The 19916-nt window shown below is 31.1% G+C and overlaps 1 protein-coding gene across 3 annotated transcripts; it reads right to left on the bottom strand.

Moving 5' to 3' along the window:
- Positions 1-752: 752 nt before the first annotated feature.
- Positions 753-19351, bottom strand: LOC111425797 (ubiquitin specific protease 47). Of its 3 annotated transcripts, none has more exons than XM_023060048.2 (9): positions 19288-19351; positions 18872-18941; positions 12632-12823; positions 12118-12573; positions 11161-12066; positions 6862-7771; positions 6574-6810; positions 1341-2352; positions 753-1275 (listed from the first exon to the last, which is right to left on the bottom strand). In XM_023060048.2, the coding sequence occupies exons 3-9, from the start codon at positions 12818-12820 to the stop codon at positions 1092-1094; spliced, it is 3894 nt and encodes a 1297-aa protein (XP_022915816.2). In that variant the 5' UTR covers positions 12821-12823; positions 18872-18941; positions 19288-19351; the 3' UTR covers positions 753-1091. The 3 variants fall into 3 exon arrangements, with proteins under 3 accessions (XP_022915816.2, XP_071056658.1, XP_022915818.2); XM_071200557.1 differs by having other exon boundaries at positions 19132-19336; XM_023060050.2 differs by lacking the exon at positions 19288-19351 and adding an exon at positions 19160-19228.
- Positions 19352-19916: the final 565 nt, after the last annotated feature.

Genomic DNA, 19916 nt, shown 5'->3' with positions numbered 1-19916 from the left:
CCATTATTGGTAGAACGGATATATACAGCGATTTATTATTAATTACCTAAAATCATTGTTAAAACCGTTTATTAATGAAATTTTTTTAGGGATTAAATATTTCTGATGGAATTTGGAAAGGAGATTGGTTATTTACGTCAAAATCTTACCAAAAATCCTTATTATTGACGATGCAAAGAATGCAAAAACCACTTTGTTTTACAATTGGTGGTTTTGCACCAATTACTTTAAACTCTTTTGTAGTTGTAAGAAAACATTTAAAATTATTTAAAGAAAACTTGTATATTTATTCATTTTCAGATTCTTAAATTTTCTTATTCTTATTTTACCATACTCAAACAATCTACACATCAATAAAAAAAAAGTACAAGAAAATCAAATGATAGGTAAACATCTTTATTATCAGTCACAAATAAATATTTATACAAAATAGTAACTTGCTGGGAAGCAGCACAGAAACGTTCGACGGCGACGACAAAAAAAAATTAATCACGTTCCAAATTGAAAATAATTTAGGCCGAAATAATTGAACACAAATCAATGTGTGATTTTTTTCTTTTCATTATTGAAAAAAAGTTTTTCAAAAAAAACGATTTATTAGAACGCAAATATGTTTTTTAATACAAAAAAATTAATTGGGAAACGAAAAAAAAGAGTTAAATAAACATAAGCATGCAGAGATAGAAGTAGATTTTTCTTAAATATTTCTAAAAGACTTTAGGCTTATTTCATAGAAAAAGAGACAGCTCATATTAGGATTGACGTTAAATATTAATGCAAAGAGGCCTATTTTGTACAATAAAAATATTGAAAAATTGAAAATAACAATGAGAGAAGAAAAACAGATATACAGGGTATTTTACAATAAAAATAAACGTAAAACGAATGTAACAAAAAAAAGAAACTAATAAACGTTCACAACATGCTGATTATTACACAATTAACACTGTTTTTTTTTTCTTATCGACCCCCATTTTTCACTTTCCTCCTCTTCCTTGACTGGCCTTTTAATTAAATTATTTGTTGTTTGAAATGGGTTAACTTATACTGCAGTACATCCATGATTGGTATCGGGTCGTGTGTTGAAGATGTCAGTCGACCGGATTATTTTCCATTTTCATTGACATCGTATTATCGAGGTAAATTTTTAAACCGCGTTCTCTTCGACTTGGTGAAAACATTTTTGTACTACTCTTACCTAATCTCATATTTTCTTTTTGGTGAAGTTCTTTTCTCTCTTCCGGTGAAAGTTCTTTTAATTGTTCTCTACTATCTCTATAGAAAATAATTAAAAAAATAAAAATAAGTTTAATTTAATTAGCAAAATCAACTTTTCTTACCTATAGAAGATAATACAATCATCATCACGCCCCTTTAAACTATAAGTATCCAAACTATTACTGTTCCATTCTAAGTTATCTACTTCTAAAACGTTCATATCACAAGGAAAAGTATGTGGTTGTTTCATCAGTACGACATCAACAAATTCTTCGGGAATTCCCGATTTGTTCGATATTTTCCTTTTAAGTTCTTCAACGGTGGGTTCATCCAAAACAATCTCTTGGAAATTTCCCAATTGTAATGTAGCGGGAAACCACCGTTTAATAAACGCAACCATTTGGTCGGGATGGACAATTTTTTCAGGTTCGGTGAGTTCTTGTACGAAAATTTCGAATTTCGTTGAAATTGTGATATCATCAACGAATTTTTGGTCGTCCAAGTATATTTTTGACGGCGTTTTCCATTCTTTCCGCCTTATCCGACACTTATTAGGGGGAAGATCCAACATATGCTGTTTCTTCGCTTGTAATAAAATATCTTTTTTCACAGATAAAACGCTTTGACCTTTACCGACGATACATTCAAAAAGAAACGTAAACGGTTCAACGCCATCCGGTGTTAACAAAAAGACTTTTCCCGACATTTCATTTTTTCTTAAAACACGCCCTAATTTTACAATTAAACGTTCGCCGTCTTTCATCAAGTTCAAACTTTCATTTAAGTTGGTTAATTCGACGTTTTGGTTTTGATATTCTTTAAAAATTTTAAAATACTGGACGGGAACTCCGATTAATGGTTCCAAATGTTTTTTTAATCGACCTATCGACATTCGCGCGTCTAACATTATTTGCATGTAACATCGGAAATTTCCATTTTCAGCTGTTGGTTCGATATTACGCGATCCGACCACTTTAAAATAATAATTTGACATATTCGGTTCGCATTCTTGCATTACTACGTCATCGTTTGATAGTTGTAGCGGTAATTCATCGGATGGATTATCAAAAACTTCGTGATCGTATGTATCCACTGTTGGATCTATTAATGTTGCTAATGTTGTATTAATGTACGCTAAAAGAAAATTAAATAAATTAGTATTAAATTTAAGAATACATAAAAAATATATTTTATAATTTATTCCAATTTATTCCCAAGTCGATTACAAAACCGAGCTATAATCTTTTATTCTTTCACTTTCATATATTGCTGGGAATGCAATGAAGCTGGAGATGCAGTTTAAGGAATTGGGAGTTGATGTAATAGGAAAAACAGAAGCAAAGAAAAAAGAACATAGAATTTATAAACTGCTGTAAGGAAATATACTAATATACAGTGAAGTAAGGCAGGAAAGAAGAGCAATGACAGAAGAGGGATGCTTGGTTAACAAAAAGAATAGAAGAGCAAATACAGAACTGGATGGTGTGGTTTAGGTGTAACCAAATAACACCAGTTGTGATTGCGTATGGAAATATTCTGGGAACAACTAACAAAGGCAGTTGAATAATTGAATAAATAAGGAAAAAAAAATTGTATAGTAGAACTTAATAGTAGGGTTGAAGTACAGGATGGTAAATATAGAAGGGTTATGAGAAAACATGGAAAGAAGATTATGAACAAAAATTGAAGAGGAATGGTAGATTGTTGCTTTCTGAATGATCTAATGATAACAAATACGTTTTTGCCATACTAATAAATATATAAATTCACAAGATAAGTACATAGCAGAAATGCATACTGGTAGAAAACAAACACAAGAAGGATATACCATAAAAGATACAAAAGTAAGAAGAGGACCAGAAATTGGTAGCAACCACTTTGTGTCTAAAGCCAGAGAAAAGAGAAAACGATGCAAGCAAGCAAGCCATGTATAGAAACAGAAAACAGTAAATTATACCATCAACAAGTATAAATTAAGAGATAGATACAATAATTACTAAAGATAAAGAAAGAACAGACAGATAAAAACAGACAGGGACAGTGGAAAAAATTTGGAAAGAAGATAGAAAAACGTTGCGCAGAAAACCTGAAAGTATTCTGTCGAATACTGAAATCCTTAAGAACAGAAAAGAGACAAAATGTACAAATTATTAAAGATAAGAAGGGCGAAGTACTGAAGGAGAAAATGAAATGATGGAAATAATATGATGAGTTACTGAAGAAAGCACAAGAAGCAAAGAAACGGAAGATTAAAGGATAAGCAAAGAAAAATTACAGAGACTTAAAAAATGGAAAGGTGCCTGGATGGGATAAAATAACTGGGAATGCTTAAAAAATATGATATTGAGTACGAAAAGAGAAGTGTGTGGAATAAATGGGAAAAATGATAATAGAAAGCAGACACTGCGGTGGAAAGAAGAGGTATGAAAGAAGTATTTAGCAAAAAAAATTCAAGAAAGTAACAATAATTACTAAAGAGATAGAAAGAAGACAGAGAAAATGATAACTGCTGCCTAAAATGAACAGTGGAAAAAATTTGGAAAGAAGATAGATGAGAGTTGCGCAGAAAACCTCAAAATATTCTATCGCATACTGGAATCCTTAAGAACAGAAAAGAGACAAAATATACAAATTATTAAAGATAAGAAAGACGAAGTACTGAAGGAGAAAATTAAATGATGGACATAATATGATGAGTTACTGAAGAAAGCACAAGAAGCAAAGAAACGGAAGATTAAAGGATAAGCAAAGAAAAATTACACAGACTTAAAAAATGAAAAGGTGCCTGGATGGGATAAAATAACTGGGAATGCTTAAAAAATATGATATTGAGTACGAAAAGAGAAGTGTGTGGAATAAATGGGAAAAATGATAATAGAAAGCAGATAATGCGGTGGACAGAAGAGGTATGGAAAAACTATCTGGCAAAAAAAATTCAAGAAAGTAACAATAATTACCAAAGAGATAGAAAGAAGACAGAGAAAATGATAACTGCTGCCTAAAATGAACAGTGGAAAAAATTTCGAAAGAAGATAGAAAAGAGTTGCGCAGAAAACCACAACGTATTCTACTGAATACTGGAATCCATAAGAACAGAAAAGAGAAAATGTACAAATTATTAAAGATAAGAAGAGCGAAGTACTGAAAGAGAAAAATGAAATGATGGAAGTAGTATGAAGAGTTTCTGAAGAAAGCACAAGAAGCAAAGAAACGGGAGAAGAAAGGATAAGCATAGAAGAATTACAGAGTTAAAAAATGAAAAGGTGTCTGGATGGGATAAAATAACTGGGAATGCTTAAAACATATGATGTTGAGTACCAAAAGAGAAGTGTGTGGTTATGGGAAGAATGATAACAGAAAGCAGACACTGTGGTGGGCAGAAGAAGTATAGAAGAACTATCTGGAAAACAAATCATGAAAGTTACAATGATTACCAAAGACAAAGATAATGATAACTACTGCCAAAAATGAACAGTGGAAAAACTTGAACTGGAAGGGCGAAGTACTGAAGGAGAAAAATTATAATGATTATTATGATGATAAGCGATCTTCTGTGTTTTGGGCTAATTTTAGCCGCGCTTTTAAAGGTCGATACATTGAATAACAATTAGATGGAAAGGCAGCAAATACACCATCCAACCTAAAGTTGTAGCAATATTCCAATACAAGCTCTATCCACAAGTATGTACAGGCCGAGTTATTAGTATTTACAAAAACATAAAAATTTACAAAGTTTTATGAATACTGTATAGTGTATCTAATATATTTCGATACTATATCTACCTGCTGGCTTTGACTATTATCTGACATAGTTCAAATGCAAAATCGACAAAAATATCGTTTTTACATCGTTTTCAAGAAGATCCTGCAATGGGCATATTTTGGAAAAACAATTGAATATCTCAAAAACTATTAACGCTGTGAGTTTACAACATATACGGTCGTATAAACAAATTTGCTTGTATTCATATGATAAAATATACAGGTGTTTTATTCAAAAAAATTTACATACTGGCCATTACGCCTAAATGCAACAACCTATATAAATGAAAATAATTTTACGTAAAGAATCGTCCTCATTGATGATACTGGGATCAGGAGTTGTCCAGGTATCAATATTATAACCACCCCTGTTTTCTATTTATACAGCTCATCTTATTAATGTTTTTCACACTTGTAACACTCATTTATATGCAGACGACACGCAAGCGTATCTTTCATTTCTTTCAGATAATTTTGATGACAGCTTAGTTGTGATCAACAGAGAATTGCCTGCGTTTTCCCAGCTTGCAGAAAGGTTTAACGTTAGATTGAATCCCAGTAAGTCAAAGGTTATGGTTTTCGGTCGAAGGGGAGACGTTCAAAAATACTCCGACTGCGTTTATATAAATGGACAACTTCTCCCGCTGGTTCCTGAAGCTCGTAACCTTGGACTCCACTTTGAAACTGATTTAAGATTTCGCAAACATATTTCTTATGTTCTCCAATCGGCTTAAAATGCTTGCCTGCGATTCATTTTTGGTATTAGGAAGTATGATCATATATCACACAAATTGGCCACATTGGGGTGGTTGAACATTAACATTAGGTTAAGTTTGAGCAGAACCTGTGCGTTCTGAACTTCGCCTTTTCACCTAGATGTTTTTTTTTTAATTTCTCTAATGTTAGGATTAATATTTTTGTATACATTACTGTTTCCGTAATTTTTTATTTAGAAATGTAAATTTTTGGGTGAAATAAAGTCATTATTATTATAAAGTGGTAAGTTAAACAACTTTTGTTTAAAACATTTTTTCTATCTCAATCGATTTAGTAACTTTCGACCGCCAGAATACTAATAACTCACCTGTATAAATAATTTGTTGTATTAATATCTAAGAAATTAAAAACAGGAACGTTTCTATATAAACCTCAGGATTAAGATAGATATAATGGAAATTGTAAATGGTGAGAATTGAAAGTCATCACAAGTGCAGAAATAATAACTATTTGCAAGGTCTTAAAAACCAAGCAGTACGAAGAATTTACTATAAGTTTATGGGAAAACGCTATCTATAAATGATATTTTGAAACGAAGAATCCATTGATGAAGAAAGAACAGTAATCTTAACCATTAAGTGTCAAGAACCATATGAAGTCTTACTTATTGTTATAAGTACCATGAGCTATTTATACCAGATGAAGTTTATGGTAAAACAGAATGCCAAATTATACCTATAAAACTCTCATTAAGAAATTAAAATAAAATTGAATATTTAAATACAATGAAAAATTAAATAAAACACCTAAACTTAATATAACTACAAAAATTAGATTAAAACAAAAGTAATAAAATATAAACATCTTGTAAATTACCATTTCCTTCTGCAGGAGCATCTCCAATAAGAGTTCTATCACTATCACTTAAACTACTATCTTCACTATTACTTTGATCACCAAAACCATCCATTTCCGTTGCTGTTGTTGTTTGAGATGGATACATTTTAGGATAAAATTTTTGATATAATTCTCTATCTGTTGTTGTTAAATTGAGTCCATCATCCATATTTTGATTTAAATCTAACGGTGGTATCGATAAAGATTCCAAAGTGCCTTTAAAAAAATTAATTAAAAATTTTATAATTCAATATAATAATGATTTACTTATATCATTATCCGGTAAAATTACATCAATATTAACGATATGTACAAAAAGGTCAATAACTTTTTGCATTTTATTGATAATCCCTTCTTTATCAACATCTTCTTCCATAACACTGGCGACGTATAATTTGTAATTACTACAACGCGGTTCGTACTTAATGGGTACATCGTCTTCATCCAAATGAATGGGATTATTACTTCCCGATTCCATAATAATTTTTATCGAATCAACATCGTACCCAAACATACTTGCAAATTGTTTTTTTAATTCTCCGGTAGTTTTACCTGGATTTACCCGAACAAAATTAGGTCCACTAATCTCTTCGGTATCAAAATGCACCAAGTACACCTTCATTTTTACACCACCGGGAAAATAAGCTTCCCAAGCTTGACCCGGTTGCCTAATTTCCAAAAACCACGTTAAATAATCTTTATCTTTCACATCGATGTCGCATAATCGAAGCGAATCCGATTCAAAACTTTTTTCTAAAGTTTCAGTGTTATTATTATAAGTAACTAGACGGCAATCTTCAAAATTCACAACCCCTTTTAATTTAAAACGATCATAAGCATCTGAAGCCATCTCGTAAAGAGTTGTTTCAGCATAACCAAAAAGTTTCATATCAAACAATTGATTAGAAATCGGATGGACACAATAAACCTTCATTTTTAACATATCGATTTCTTTTTCTTTCGCTAATCGATCTATTTCTTCTTTTTCACGCATTTCTTTTAACAAGGTTTGAATATGTGACGGAAATTCGTTGACTGTCATTGCATGACAATTTCGGTTTTTATCGATTTGTCTGTACATTAACATGTAAGCGTTTGTGCTTGATGTGTAAGCACCAGAATAATAACCTCTTGGGGGACCACCACCGTAGGTTTTGTGTATATCATCTTCTGTTATCTTAAATTATAAAAAGATTATTTAAATTTAATACTATATTATACGAGCATATAATGAGGGCTATTATTCACTAAGGTTAAGTTTACGGGCGTAGCGAGTGGCATAATTAACCTGAGTGAATAATAGCTCATTATGGGCCAGTTTTACAATAGTGGTTTAAACTACATTTAATTTAATCTATGGTTAACTACCAAAAAAATGTTTTACAACCATCGTTTAACGTTAAACTACGGTTAGAATCGACGTTTACGTTACCAGTAAACTTAGTTTACGCGCTCTTTTCTTTGTGTATTTGGACATTTGTTCAATTTGTGCCTAGTGAAAAATTTTTTAATATTTTGTATATACTTTTCCACATCCAGATCGGTTTTTATGACAGTAATAAATAAAAGCCGGGGTGATTTTTGCCCGTTCGAGTACCTGAAAAGATTTATGAAAAGACAAGGACATGGTCGAACTTAAATTTTTTTAAACTAAAATTTAATTAAACAATTTAATTAAATTTAATAAATTAGATAAGTTGAGTTAAATCATCATATTTTTGGTCAAGGTACTTGTGGTCTCGCGTTGTACACGTCATTTCCGGACAGCCTGTATATCACCCTATTATTTTTCTACAATTTGCAAGTAAAGTGTGTTCCTTAATGAGGCCCTGAGTGAGGAATCCCAGCATTCTACAATGGGAAACTACCTGTTGCAACCCCGTCTTTGTTCGTTTTACAACTACAGTAGGAAAGTGGCAGAGTTATAAAAACCGATCGCCGTATGGAAGAGTATACCTAAAAAATTAAAAAGGACGGACAAGCATATACAAGATGGTTCAGTTTTTAGTCGGGAAACTTTACTAGGACGTAGTACCTGCCAAAATAACACAAGTTTTTTATATAAACATAGGGTCGCAACTCTTTCGTTTTCGAGTTATGAGCTGTCAAAGTTGAGCCAAAAATTTACATTTTATTTCGGGTATAAGTAAACCATAGAATTTGAAATTTTGTATGTATGTACTACTGGTTAATATCTTATTTTCAACCATACCTTAAACTTCCCTAACGCCCTAAGGGGATGAAATTCACAACCCCTTTGATTTTTTTTAACAATTTTTTAACGCCATGAAATATTAACATAAAAAAATATGGGTTGTAAAGCTTATTCATTATTGGCACTTTTTTGTCTCTTTAGTTTTTTCCTTAAAGATAATAGTTTTAGCGTAAAAAAATAAAATATGCTACATTGTACTGTAAAGCGCTGGTATTATTAAAATTTTTTTTTTCTTTACAGCTGTCTATGGAAGTTATGCACTTACTAGGATCTAGTACTAACTAAATAACACCAATTAATTGTGATTTTCATAAGAAAAACCATAAATAAGATTAATACCTGTCTGAACAAATTACGTTGCTTTCAACAATATTAAAAAATTGATACTCTTGCTTAATAACAGTCAAAAATTATTAATAACCGTCACCAATTATGAGGATTCACTGTAAATGAAACTTACAAGTTCTCAAAACCAACTTTTAGAATAATTTTAGCAAAACATGGCGGCACATAGCGGTACATGGCACGATACTTTATTTTTTTACACGGAAACTATTAAGTTTAACGAAAATACTAAAGAGACAAAAAAGTACCACTAAAGAATTAGCGTTACAACCCATTTTTTTTTATGTTAATATTCCATACCGTTAAAAAGTTCTTATAAAAAAATCAAGCTCAACTTTGAACTCATAGCTCGAAAACAAGAGTTGCGACTCTATGTTTATATAAAAAATTTGTGTTATTTTGGCAGGTAATACGTCCTAGTAAAGTTTCCCAATTAAAAACTGAACCACCCTGTATTCAATTTATGTAAGCAGTTATTTTTTGAAGTTGAATTTGAAAATGTTTTACAAACTTTCAAATAGATTGGAAATGTACCAAATTTTATTAATAATATGCATATTGGTGTAGGAAAAATGCTTCTAAGAAATCTTCATCGTCCGTAAGTTCATTAAATATATTATTCATACCTAGTTAAAAAATATTTTTACAAAATGAAAATCAAACAGTTACAAAATACAAAATTAAGAGGTTATAATTTTGACAGATACTAAACAATGAAGTTAGTTATATGTACAATATGAAATTGACACTTATTACCAACTGTAGTATAAACCTCCGTTTCTTATACTTAGGCCCGGTATATTCATCTCCAAGTAAAGTGTCTGTTAGTGTTACTTTACAGAATAAGTTTTCACCCAAAAAGTTTAAATGTTATCTGTCCTTGTCGTACGCACACATTGATCATATAAGTTTGTTTCACTCGGGAGACGGTCTGTTGTACTACTTGTTTTGAAAACGTTTGGTTCTCAAAAGCAACTACTTGGAAGAATAAATAGCGAGAATATACAAGACTTGAATTAATGTAATATAGGAATAAATATAACCGACAAGTACTTACTTGATAGTTTACTGGCAGATGAATATACCGGGCCTTAGTTTAATAATCCGTTGTAAAACAAAATTTTTGTAAAACTTAGTTTAAATTTTAACTGCCAATTAGTTAATCGGACGCTTAAACTATGATTGTAAAACCGGGCCTATTATATGTGAGTAGAATACTATAGTTTGTCCATGACTACTATTGAAATTGATTCCATACATTTATTTTTTTCAAGGACAGTAGAATCTAACAGGACTGCTACATCCATTGTTGTGACAACCTGCCCGCAAACTACGTCACACCATTTTCCACGCCCAGCTGTTGTTATGGTCTATGCGTTTGCTGTTTATTTTTAGGGGTTATATCGTAGACGTATTCATATTATTTTTGAAATTTTATGTTTTTATACGTATTAATGTCTATCATATAACCTCTAAAAACACAGACAGTTGCCAGGCGTGGCAAATAGTGTGACGTAGAGTGCGGGCAACCAACCCGTAGTGGACTACAAAAATACAATGGATGTAGCAGTCCTTTTAGATTCTACTGTCCTTGTATTTTTTTGAATAAAGTTTAAACGTCAATGTGACACAAGTTCAATGTTACCAACTGTAATCAACTTCACAACAATATGTCAAAATTAAATGTCAATTTTATGAAACGTCATGCTTTTTTTACGAAAATTAATTAATTTATGCTTAAATCATAGGAAAAAGGAATTTGTTTAAATTTTTTTTATGTCAAACCTTTAGAAAGTTCTAAAACAATTAAATTAAATTGACGTTTTTTGAAATTTTGACGTTTCAAATAATTATTCAAGTCTATTATATCAATTACCTGTGAAATCTGAAAATTGACTACCCTTTCGTTTTAGAAAACTCATTTATAAGGTATATACATTTATAAGGTATGTATTATAAGGTAGTCTTGGACAAATTAAATTTTGAAGCTATTTTAAATTACTTACCCTACTGACACTTTGATCATTAAAACAAAACCAATGATCCTTTGAAAAATCTTTAATATAAGCATAGTAATGTCCACCAGAAGCACTCCCAGAATGTATCATTATGCTAAATAGCTCGTAAATATATGGACCTTTCTGTTCTTGAAGTCGATTTTTTTCATTTTCATGGCTATGATTTCCTGAACTAACATCAATACCTTCATCATCATCTTGACAAGCTCCATCTTGACCATTAACTGTAGATGAAACATCAGTACCATGACAACTTTCGTCGTCCAAAGCGGAACCGGAATCTGTAGTACTACAGTCGTCGTACTTAGTTGTAGCGATTTCGCGTTCTTCTGAAGCATCATCCAACATAGAGATAACATTCGGGATAAATGAATTCAAATTTAAAACTTCCGGAAAGACAACTTTATCATTTAACTTAATCCGATGCATTGTTGTGTAAACAAAATCAAATCGTTTCAAGTGTAACGTTAACAAATAAGGAAATTTGATAAATTTCAATCCTTTGTGAGCGTCACACTTCTTATTACATTTTTCGCAAAAATACTGGTTGTTTCCTTCGAGCGTTTCCGGTTGTACGAAACCCCTTAATGCTTCTTCAATACTCGTATAAGCGACACTACTTCCGAACGGTCTCACCGGAAGTGGGATATCTAAAAACGTGTCTTCACGAGATTTTTCCGTACTACATTCTAAACATTTAACATAATCCAGCATTTTGCCTTCGTATAAATCGTTTATTAAATTTGATTGTTTTGTATTTTTAAACGTTTGTTCCAAAGCGTCGAACATAACGCGACATAATTCTTGTATATCATGCTGCTCCCATGCAGCTTGTAAATCCCAGCCAAAACTGTGCGTTAAATCTGTCGTTTCTACAGCAGATTTTATTGATGTCTAAAAAATGTTTAAATTAATTTTGGAGTTTATAAATAAATTTTATATTACTTGTAAATTTAAAAATAATTTTTGTAACTGAAACGGTATAGATTTCTCCTGATTCTGTCCATCAAATTCCCAATTATAGAGTGCGTTTCGAAATTCGGGCGTCATAAAAAGTGCTTGTAAAAGGCTATTTAAATAACAAGTCATCGCTTGATTAACCAATCCGACATAGCTACACGGTTCTGGTTTAAGATAAAGTTTTGGTTGCCGCGAGTAATAACCAACGTTCATTAACGCCAAGGTTTCTACCTTATTTTCAGCTTCCCCGGAACTTGATGGCGCCTCGCCCATCGTAGGGCTTGCGGACGCCCCCAATATGAGATCGTCGTCCGCATTATCATTAACAACTAACGAAATGTTTCTTCGTCGCGATAATGATAAAACTATCGATATGCGGCCAGATAATTCCAAATCGGGAATTTCGGCAAAGGTTTTATTACGAAAATCATTAAGTACAAACTAAAATAAATTAAAAAAAAATGTTAATAAAAAGAAAGTTATTAAAAAAATAACTTACGATGTGTCCATTACGTTGTTGTAAGGCAAATTCGTAAACGTCGGGATTGTAATTAAATTTTGATCCGACTTCTACAAGAACACTCTCAACGGTTTTCGTTGGCGATAGTATTACGGTTTGGCTTGTTTTAGCGCCGGTTGTATCAATTACAGTGGCCCTTACGGTGTCGTCATCAGCAAGACAGACCATCTCCTGAAGCAAATAAAAAGATTTGCGTTAAACAGATTAATTATTAACTGATAATTTTACCATTCATTTTAATTTAATCTTATTATTAATTTATTTATAAAATTTTCCTCACAACGGAACGCAATATTAAGTGTAAACGAATGGACGAAATGAACACGACTGCGAAACAACTTTTGATATTGCGAATTATCCTATTGTGGTCTAATACGTTTCTATTAGGAAATAAGTGAATAAAAAGTTTGATTAATGGTGTGAATTTGTAATTTTAAGTTTTAAAATGGTTTAAAGTTTATTTATTCAGTTTTCAAGAAAAAAACTTGCTAAGTTTGGAATTTTTTACTATGCAGCAGTGTAATCTATTACGATTTTAGCAGCATCTTTTTCCTTTTGTTATTATTCTCCACCTTCCTCTTTATTCTTATCGATTTCTTTTTGTCTTTATTCTTGGGTCTACTGCAATATTATCTCTCCACCACATCCTCAGTCTTCAAAGCAGCCGTCTTCCTTCTGGGATTCTTCCCATACCAACTTGACGACACGTTTCTCTTGTCTCCTTCAATGACCAGCCTAGTCCAATCTTTCTGACTTTATTACTTTTACTAAATCTGGGTGATTATATAGTACTTCCAATTTTCTATTAATCTTCATTCTATACGTCTGTGTGATATTGTTCTTGACTGGTCCGTATATCCCTCTAAAAATTCTTCTTTCCGCGATTTTTAGTCGGTTCTCATTTTGTTCCGTCATCGTCCATGTTACACATGCATACGTCATTATTGGTCTTATAACTGAATGATATATTCTTATCTTCGTGCGGCGGGATACATTTTTAGCTCAAATCAGCAGCAATAGCTGGTGCTATTCTTTCTAAACCCACTTTAGTTATATCCCATTTGAAAAGACTTTATATCCTATGTTTATATCTCTATCGTAGGTATATTATTATTATTATAACACTTTCTTTCCAGGGGGTTGTTATTCGCTCTTCTTTCCATATTTGGCAGATTAGCTGATAGAAAGCAAGCACCGAAGTTTCTCCTTCATTTTTTAGATATTCTGCCAATTCTGCTGTTGTTTCCTAGAGTTTTGTTATTTTTTAGTTTGTGGATGGCCCGTAATACTTCTTCATTCGATTCTTCAAAATTTTGCGAATCATAAACTTGTAAAAAAATAAATCAATTTTTGATACAAAAAGGCTCTCGCGTTCTTTCGTTATTTACTATTTTTTGAAGAATAAGACTCTTGTCTTGCAACTTTAAATGCAATGCACCTAGTACTTCAGGCACATCAACGCCCTCAAACCATCAATTATGTTTAGCACATGATTTACAGCTGGCAATAATAGATGTGTTATACAAAATGCCAAAAGAGCAACAAATTCTTGCGAATTTGTTCTACTTCATCGACTTCTCAATTAATTGTCGTAGTATATCTCATCTTCATCTTATGTTCTTTGCTTATTTCAATTTTGTATACTATTTTGCTAGGTGTAGGTTGCATGTAGTATTCAGTAAAATTATAGGTTTTAGTTATTTAATTGAATGTTATAAGTCTGAAAGCCTGGTGCTTCTTGAAATGTCCAATTACTGAGAATAAGGCTCTATGCAGAGCATCAGAAGCCATCCATATGTGCAAATTTGTATTTTTGACTACAACTGTTTCTCTTTCATGGCAATAACTTGAAAATTCAACGTTCAAACTCATAAAATGTTGAGGTGAAGTGTGAAGCTAAGCATGCTGGTTATCGTGCCATAAAATTGCATTTAACTCATAACCAACAGCAAGGTTATTTAGATTGAGTTCTAACAGTCCGCGTTCTCTAAGACACACCTTCAGTTGTTCAAAAATTGAAGCTCATTACAAAATTGACCCGTAATATTTTTTTCAGAAAAATACCATAAAGATGATATTGATTTTACAATGTTTAATAAATTTCCCTGTCAACCAAGGTAAATAACCTTATTAAATAAAAACTAAAATCTTTAATGATAGTAGATTATTAACATTTTCTTAACAAAAGTTACGCACGCAAGATTTTGTTGGGATTTGAATAAAGAAATAGTCACTATTAGCATTATTTATAAATCATTATAGTTAACTCATTCCTGCCTGTTTATGACCTCGTATTTTTAATTGATACAATCTACGAAGGGATGCCGCACCTAGTATTAAAATTGAAATTTTTTGTACTCAAGACCGTAGAACTTAATAAATATTGACAACATTCAGCTAACACAACAATTACTTAAAAACGAATCTTATAAACCATAGAAACGCATCTAAAAATATAACCTTCAACGTGCCAAATACCCCAACGACCGAACGCGCTGAATTCTAATATGTAATTTCACAGAAAGAGAATAGTTTCGTAGATAAACGCTAATCATTAATTCATCTGTGAAGATTATTTTATGTTAAAAAGGTTTTTTCTGGTTGTTTTTTTATTTTTGTTTGGTTCGCGGAGTGATTATAGAATAATAGAAAATGAATTTGAACATTTGTTGATAAATTATAAATTAAACGTATATCCAGTTCAAAATTAATAACATTTTTTGGATAATTATTATCAAAGTAACCTCTAAATGTATATAAATAAGGACATCTTATCTTTAAAATCCCTCTATTTTTGTTTTCAAACGATCTAAGTCTTTAAGGAATAAAAAAAGTTGATGTTAAAATTGAAAACGTAAATAATTAGATTTACTCAGTATTTCGATAACATAAAGATAAGAAATATAATTGATCTCTTAAATTATGCAATATCACCGAGATAACGTAAAACTATTTCCTCTTTTTCTCTCATATCTCTTAACTTCTTGAACTTTTTCTAGCACTATTTGTGTGTTAGTAAACAAAATTTATTATAAAAACTTAGAATTAAATCTCATGATCTATCGCGCTTAATACAGGATTAATTCACCATATGGCATTAACAGGCTAAATAAAAGGATTAGTATTCTTTTTCATATATAAAATATCACGTTATTGTTGAATAAGAATTAACACAAAATCATCAACGTCTTACGCTGTTTTTGCTCATTAGCTGAGAGTATCGGTCAATATTTGAATTTGTCATATTTCCTAGAACTACACAATAAGAACAATTTTCCATCACACTTTTGTCTTGTCACTTTAATTTACTCATATATTTACACTACTGCGTTAATTTCTTGGCTACGCTAAAAAATTTTAATTGTTGAAGTAAAACTAAGAGTTGCCACTGGTCGCTGTAATCTTATCTCTACAACCGTTCTATAAAAAAAGCAATAAAATTTCTTGTAGTCATTGAATACTTTTACATTTATAAATTTAGAAATATAATTTATACTTTGCTTTTGGGTAAAACGGAGTACTGAAATAAAGTCGTATTAATTTTTTCTTTATTTTTTAATAAAGTATTGGCGATGAAACGAGTAATCATTAAAAATAGACAAAGCTCTATAGATAACCTACTCTCTCTACCCTGTATGCAGAATATATTTAAATAACTCTAAAATACACCTATATTGTTGGGCTATACACCTGAATACACAGTAATGAATACACCAAAGATACGGTAAGAGGAGAATAGATAACATAAAACACATTCAAACAAATAGAAAAATTTCACTCCAATAACGAGAAAGTAGTAGGGGAAAAACAGACACTTCTTGAAACAGTACAAGATTGATTAGCTAAAGTTTACACGAGGTATCGTTAGAACTTTAGTACGAAAACAAGAAGTAACAACGGAAGTTTTTATTGTAAAACTCTTATTTAGACACAACGTGAAAAGAGAAGATATAAAACTTGGACGGAGAGTAAGAATGAAACGTAACAATACATTAGTGACGATCGAAACTACCGCAAGAAATTCTACATGAAACCTGTTAAAAAAACAAATTAAAGGTTTTTCTTTTACAATTTTATGTTTAACTTAAGTTTTTGTAGTAGATTATTAATTTCAAGCTAAAATGGGAGAATCCAGTCATAGAACCGACACACCCAAAAGTTATAGCTACTCAATCAGAACCCAGATAAATGTAATCAAGCGTTATCAGAAACGATAAATGTGAAATTTTATTTCTTCACGATGATAAGGACACCATGATACCTTAAAACAACTCCCAGAAGCTTTAAAGTGCTTATCCATGCGATCTAACTATGCTAATGTATATTTGGTTTGAGGACGTTCTTTGTAAATGAATGTTGATTGGTTGAAAATTATTAAATGTTGTAGCGTAAAGATGTTTGTCTGCTAATATTAATTAGCAACAATAGGTACACTTTACCAAGAAGACAACTTGGTGCAAAATCGTGTATAAAAGCTACAGTTAGATTCAGCCAAGGTCATTGAATAAGAAATTGTTTTGCCGTACATAACGGCATTTAGTGTAATTTACAGATTAATTTTTCAGATTTAGTGTAATTCCAGTCTTCTTCTTACAACTTGGAGATTGATTAGGCAGTGTATTTTCAGACATTTTCTTCCAGTTTATGCACAGTATTATTTTCACAGTTCGTTGTAGAGGCTATATAGTTAGTTTAATTTTTAATTTCTGTTGAAGTTAGAAATATAACTAATATAATTCCCGACATCTTTTTGTAATATCAGTTTAGGCAGTGCCATTCCAATATTTGTCGTGGAACTCAAAGGTTGGCCTTGTTGTGGCGTTTTAATAAGCAGCTTTTCTAGTGTTAAAGGCATATTTTATTTATTAACAGTTATTAAAATTGCACCCGCTAGATTTCTGCAATCTTAGGCTTGCAAATCGTGCAATTTGGTGTACAAGATTTCTCCTAAACCGGTCTAAAGTCGAATGATCAAATTTCGAGGTTTACAAAAATGAAGTTTTCAGACAGTATAACGTTCCGCAATTTTTTTCTGTCAATGGATTCTCATTCAAAAGTGTTTCTCAAGATTTTTTTAATTTCAAATGTTGCAACAAAATAACGTATAATTTATAAAATATCTTGTGTTTCTAGAAGCATTTTGTAAAAATAAATCTTAGCCAATCCCATTGTATTCTGATAGAATTAAATTTAACATTTTATAATGTCTCTGATGATTGCGTCAGCGGAAACATGTAAGACTTAATAAAAGAAAACAACCAGTAAAAGTATTGATGTTTTTCATTTCCCTTTAAATTTAAATTAACTTGATAAATCATGCTTTTGCCACACACATATTGCTCATTACAAGTATTTCTACAAACTCATTTGAAATATTATGTAGTTTTGCTATTTGTATTCACTTCCTAGTTTTGCGTCACTTGAGGTTTACTGCGTCACTGTTAGCATTACAGACAAATGTTCTATATATTCTAATGGCATATTGGCAGTCAATTCAATTAAGTTTTGTAAATTAAATTTACTAACTTACCAAAAAAATTATTAAATATGTATGATGTATCTAAGATAAAACTGTTTCAATGTTGTAGAAGGTGAAGTAATAATTAAATAAAGCTAAGTGTAATAACTTACCTGATAATTTTCAATTACCTCACTCACACAATATTTCTAATTACATTTGAGAATCAAATTAAAATTGTTGGGCTATTACTGGCTAATTCAGTGAGCTAAAAGTTTAAACATGCACACACGACAATATTTGTATGTACATTTCCATTTTCATGAATATGATTATAACATAAGGCATCCAAGTATTATAAGTAGAGTATGATGATGCCAAATGTCATCAAGGAGTTAAAATGGTTTAAGAAATAAAGATATCTTTATTCTTGTATATTTTAGGAACCCTTTCTAAATGATATTTTAAGATATAAATTCTTCCTGAACTTATTTTTATAACAGCCCATGTCCCAGTTAGACCCAGACATTTAACTTTGATCAGAAATACTCTTACACTTCCGATTGGATGCGGGCCAAATAAATAAAAAGTGACAACATGCTAAGCATTTACTATAAGATTCAAACAACTGAAATTGGACATTTACGTGCCGGGTTATTGGCTGTAAGCCAAAATTCTAAATATACTCCCCCATCATTAAGACATGTGTGTGTAATGGGTAATAGGAAAAAGTTCAAATAATTCGCATTCTAAATACTTACCGGATCAGTTAGAACGCAAATCTTCAAAGGTTGTATTAGAACCGAAAAATCCAAAAAAAAATTGTTCTACCTGGAAGAGATACAAAACAGGTCGTAGTTATTCTTGGCTTATTTTTAAAAAAGCTGCATTTTCATCGAGTGCATTTTCTACTTATGGCACAATTTGAAAATACGGCTTCCTTTTTATTTTAGTAAATTTTAAAAAAAACGGAAAAAATGGGAAAACGGTCGCGTTTTTGACACAGCTATTTTATACACACACAGAAATTTGTTTACGTCACTGTGCACCTCTTTTCAAGGGGAATCGGACGGATAAATCCGCTACAAAACTATCGTTCACCACGCCGTGTTCAATACAACACTTATTTTCCTCGTTGGATTCAATAATTTTACTTTTAACACGTTGAATTCCTTACCGGGACAATTATGACATGTGCTAAAATTTTCTCAACGCCATTTTACTACATATATAGTTCGGCGAATTCACGCGCATGTCATAATGGCAGCACTTTACCGCCAAAAAATTAAATTTAATTTTAAATCAAATTATTAATTTAAGATTTAAAAGAAATCTGAAAATTTAAGGTTCAATTTAAAAAGATTTTAGTAAACTATTTAGTTTAACAAATTATAATTTGTTCTTTTTTAAATAAGCAGTTACAAAGTTAAATAATAGATGGCTCTTTTGTAATAAGGAAATGATATTAATTAAAATAAATAATTATTATACCGGTTATTAGGAAATATGAGTAATTGTGGTAAACAGGTCGGCGCTTATGTAAAGTTGTGTCTGATAGTGAAATAAAAATTTATTTGATAAACAAAATTTTTAAGTTCAAGCAGTGTAGGCAACCAATTATACCAACTACATTCCTTTACTGCTTATTATTTTATTGATTTATTTGTTTATTTAAAAAGCATATTTATCAACGTAAAACCAACAAACAATCCGAAACAATCTGGCATCTCTCCTTCAGATAGGAAGCAAACCATTGTAAAAGTTCCCCTGAATACCAAACTTCATTAGTTTAAACAAAATTAAGTT

Source organism: Onthophagus taurus, chromosome 1, assembly GCF_036711975.1.
Source record: "Onthophagus taurus isolate NC chromosome 1, IU_Otau_3.0, whole genome shotgun sequence".
Classification (NCBI taxonomy): Eukaryota; Metazoa; Arthropoda; class Insecta; order Coleoptera; family Scarabaeidae; genus Onthophagus; species Onthophagus taurus.
The sequence above is the reverse complement of the archived record's forward strand: the minus strand, read 5'-3'. Positions and strand labels throughout refer to the sequence as shown.

Excerpts from the sequence above, each read along its gene's own strand:
- LOC111425797 (XM_023060048.2), bottom strand. The coding sequence starts at position 12,820 with ATGGTCTGTCTTGCTGATGACGACACCGTAAGGGCCACTGTAATTGAT. Across the intron at positions 12,574-12,631 it reads AACAACGTAATGGACACATC|TTTGTACTTAATGATTTTCG; the intron begins GTAAGTTATTTT and ends AATTTATTTTAG. Across the intron at positions 12,067-12,117 it reads AATTATTTTTAAATTTACAA|ACATCAATAAAATCTGCTGT; the intron begins GTAATATAAAAT and ends AACATTTTTTAG.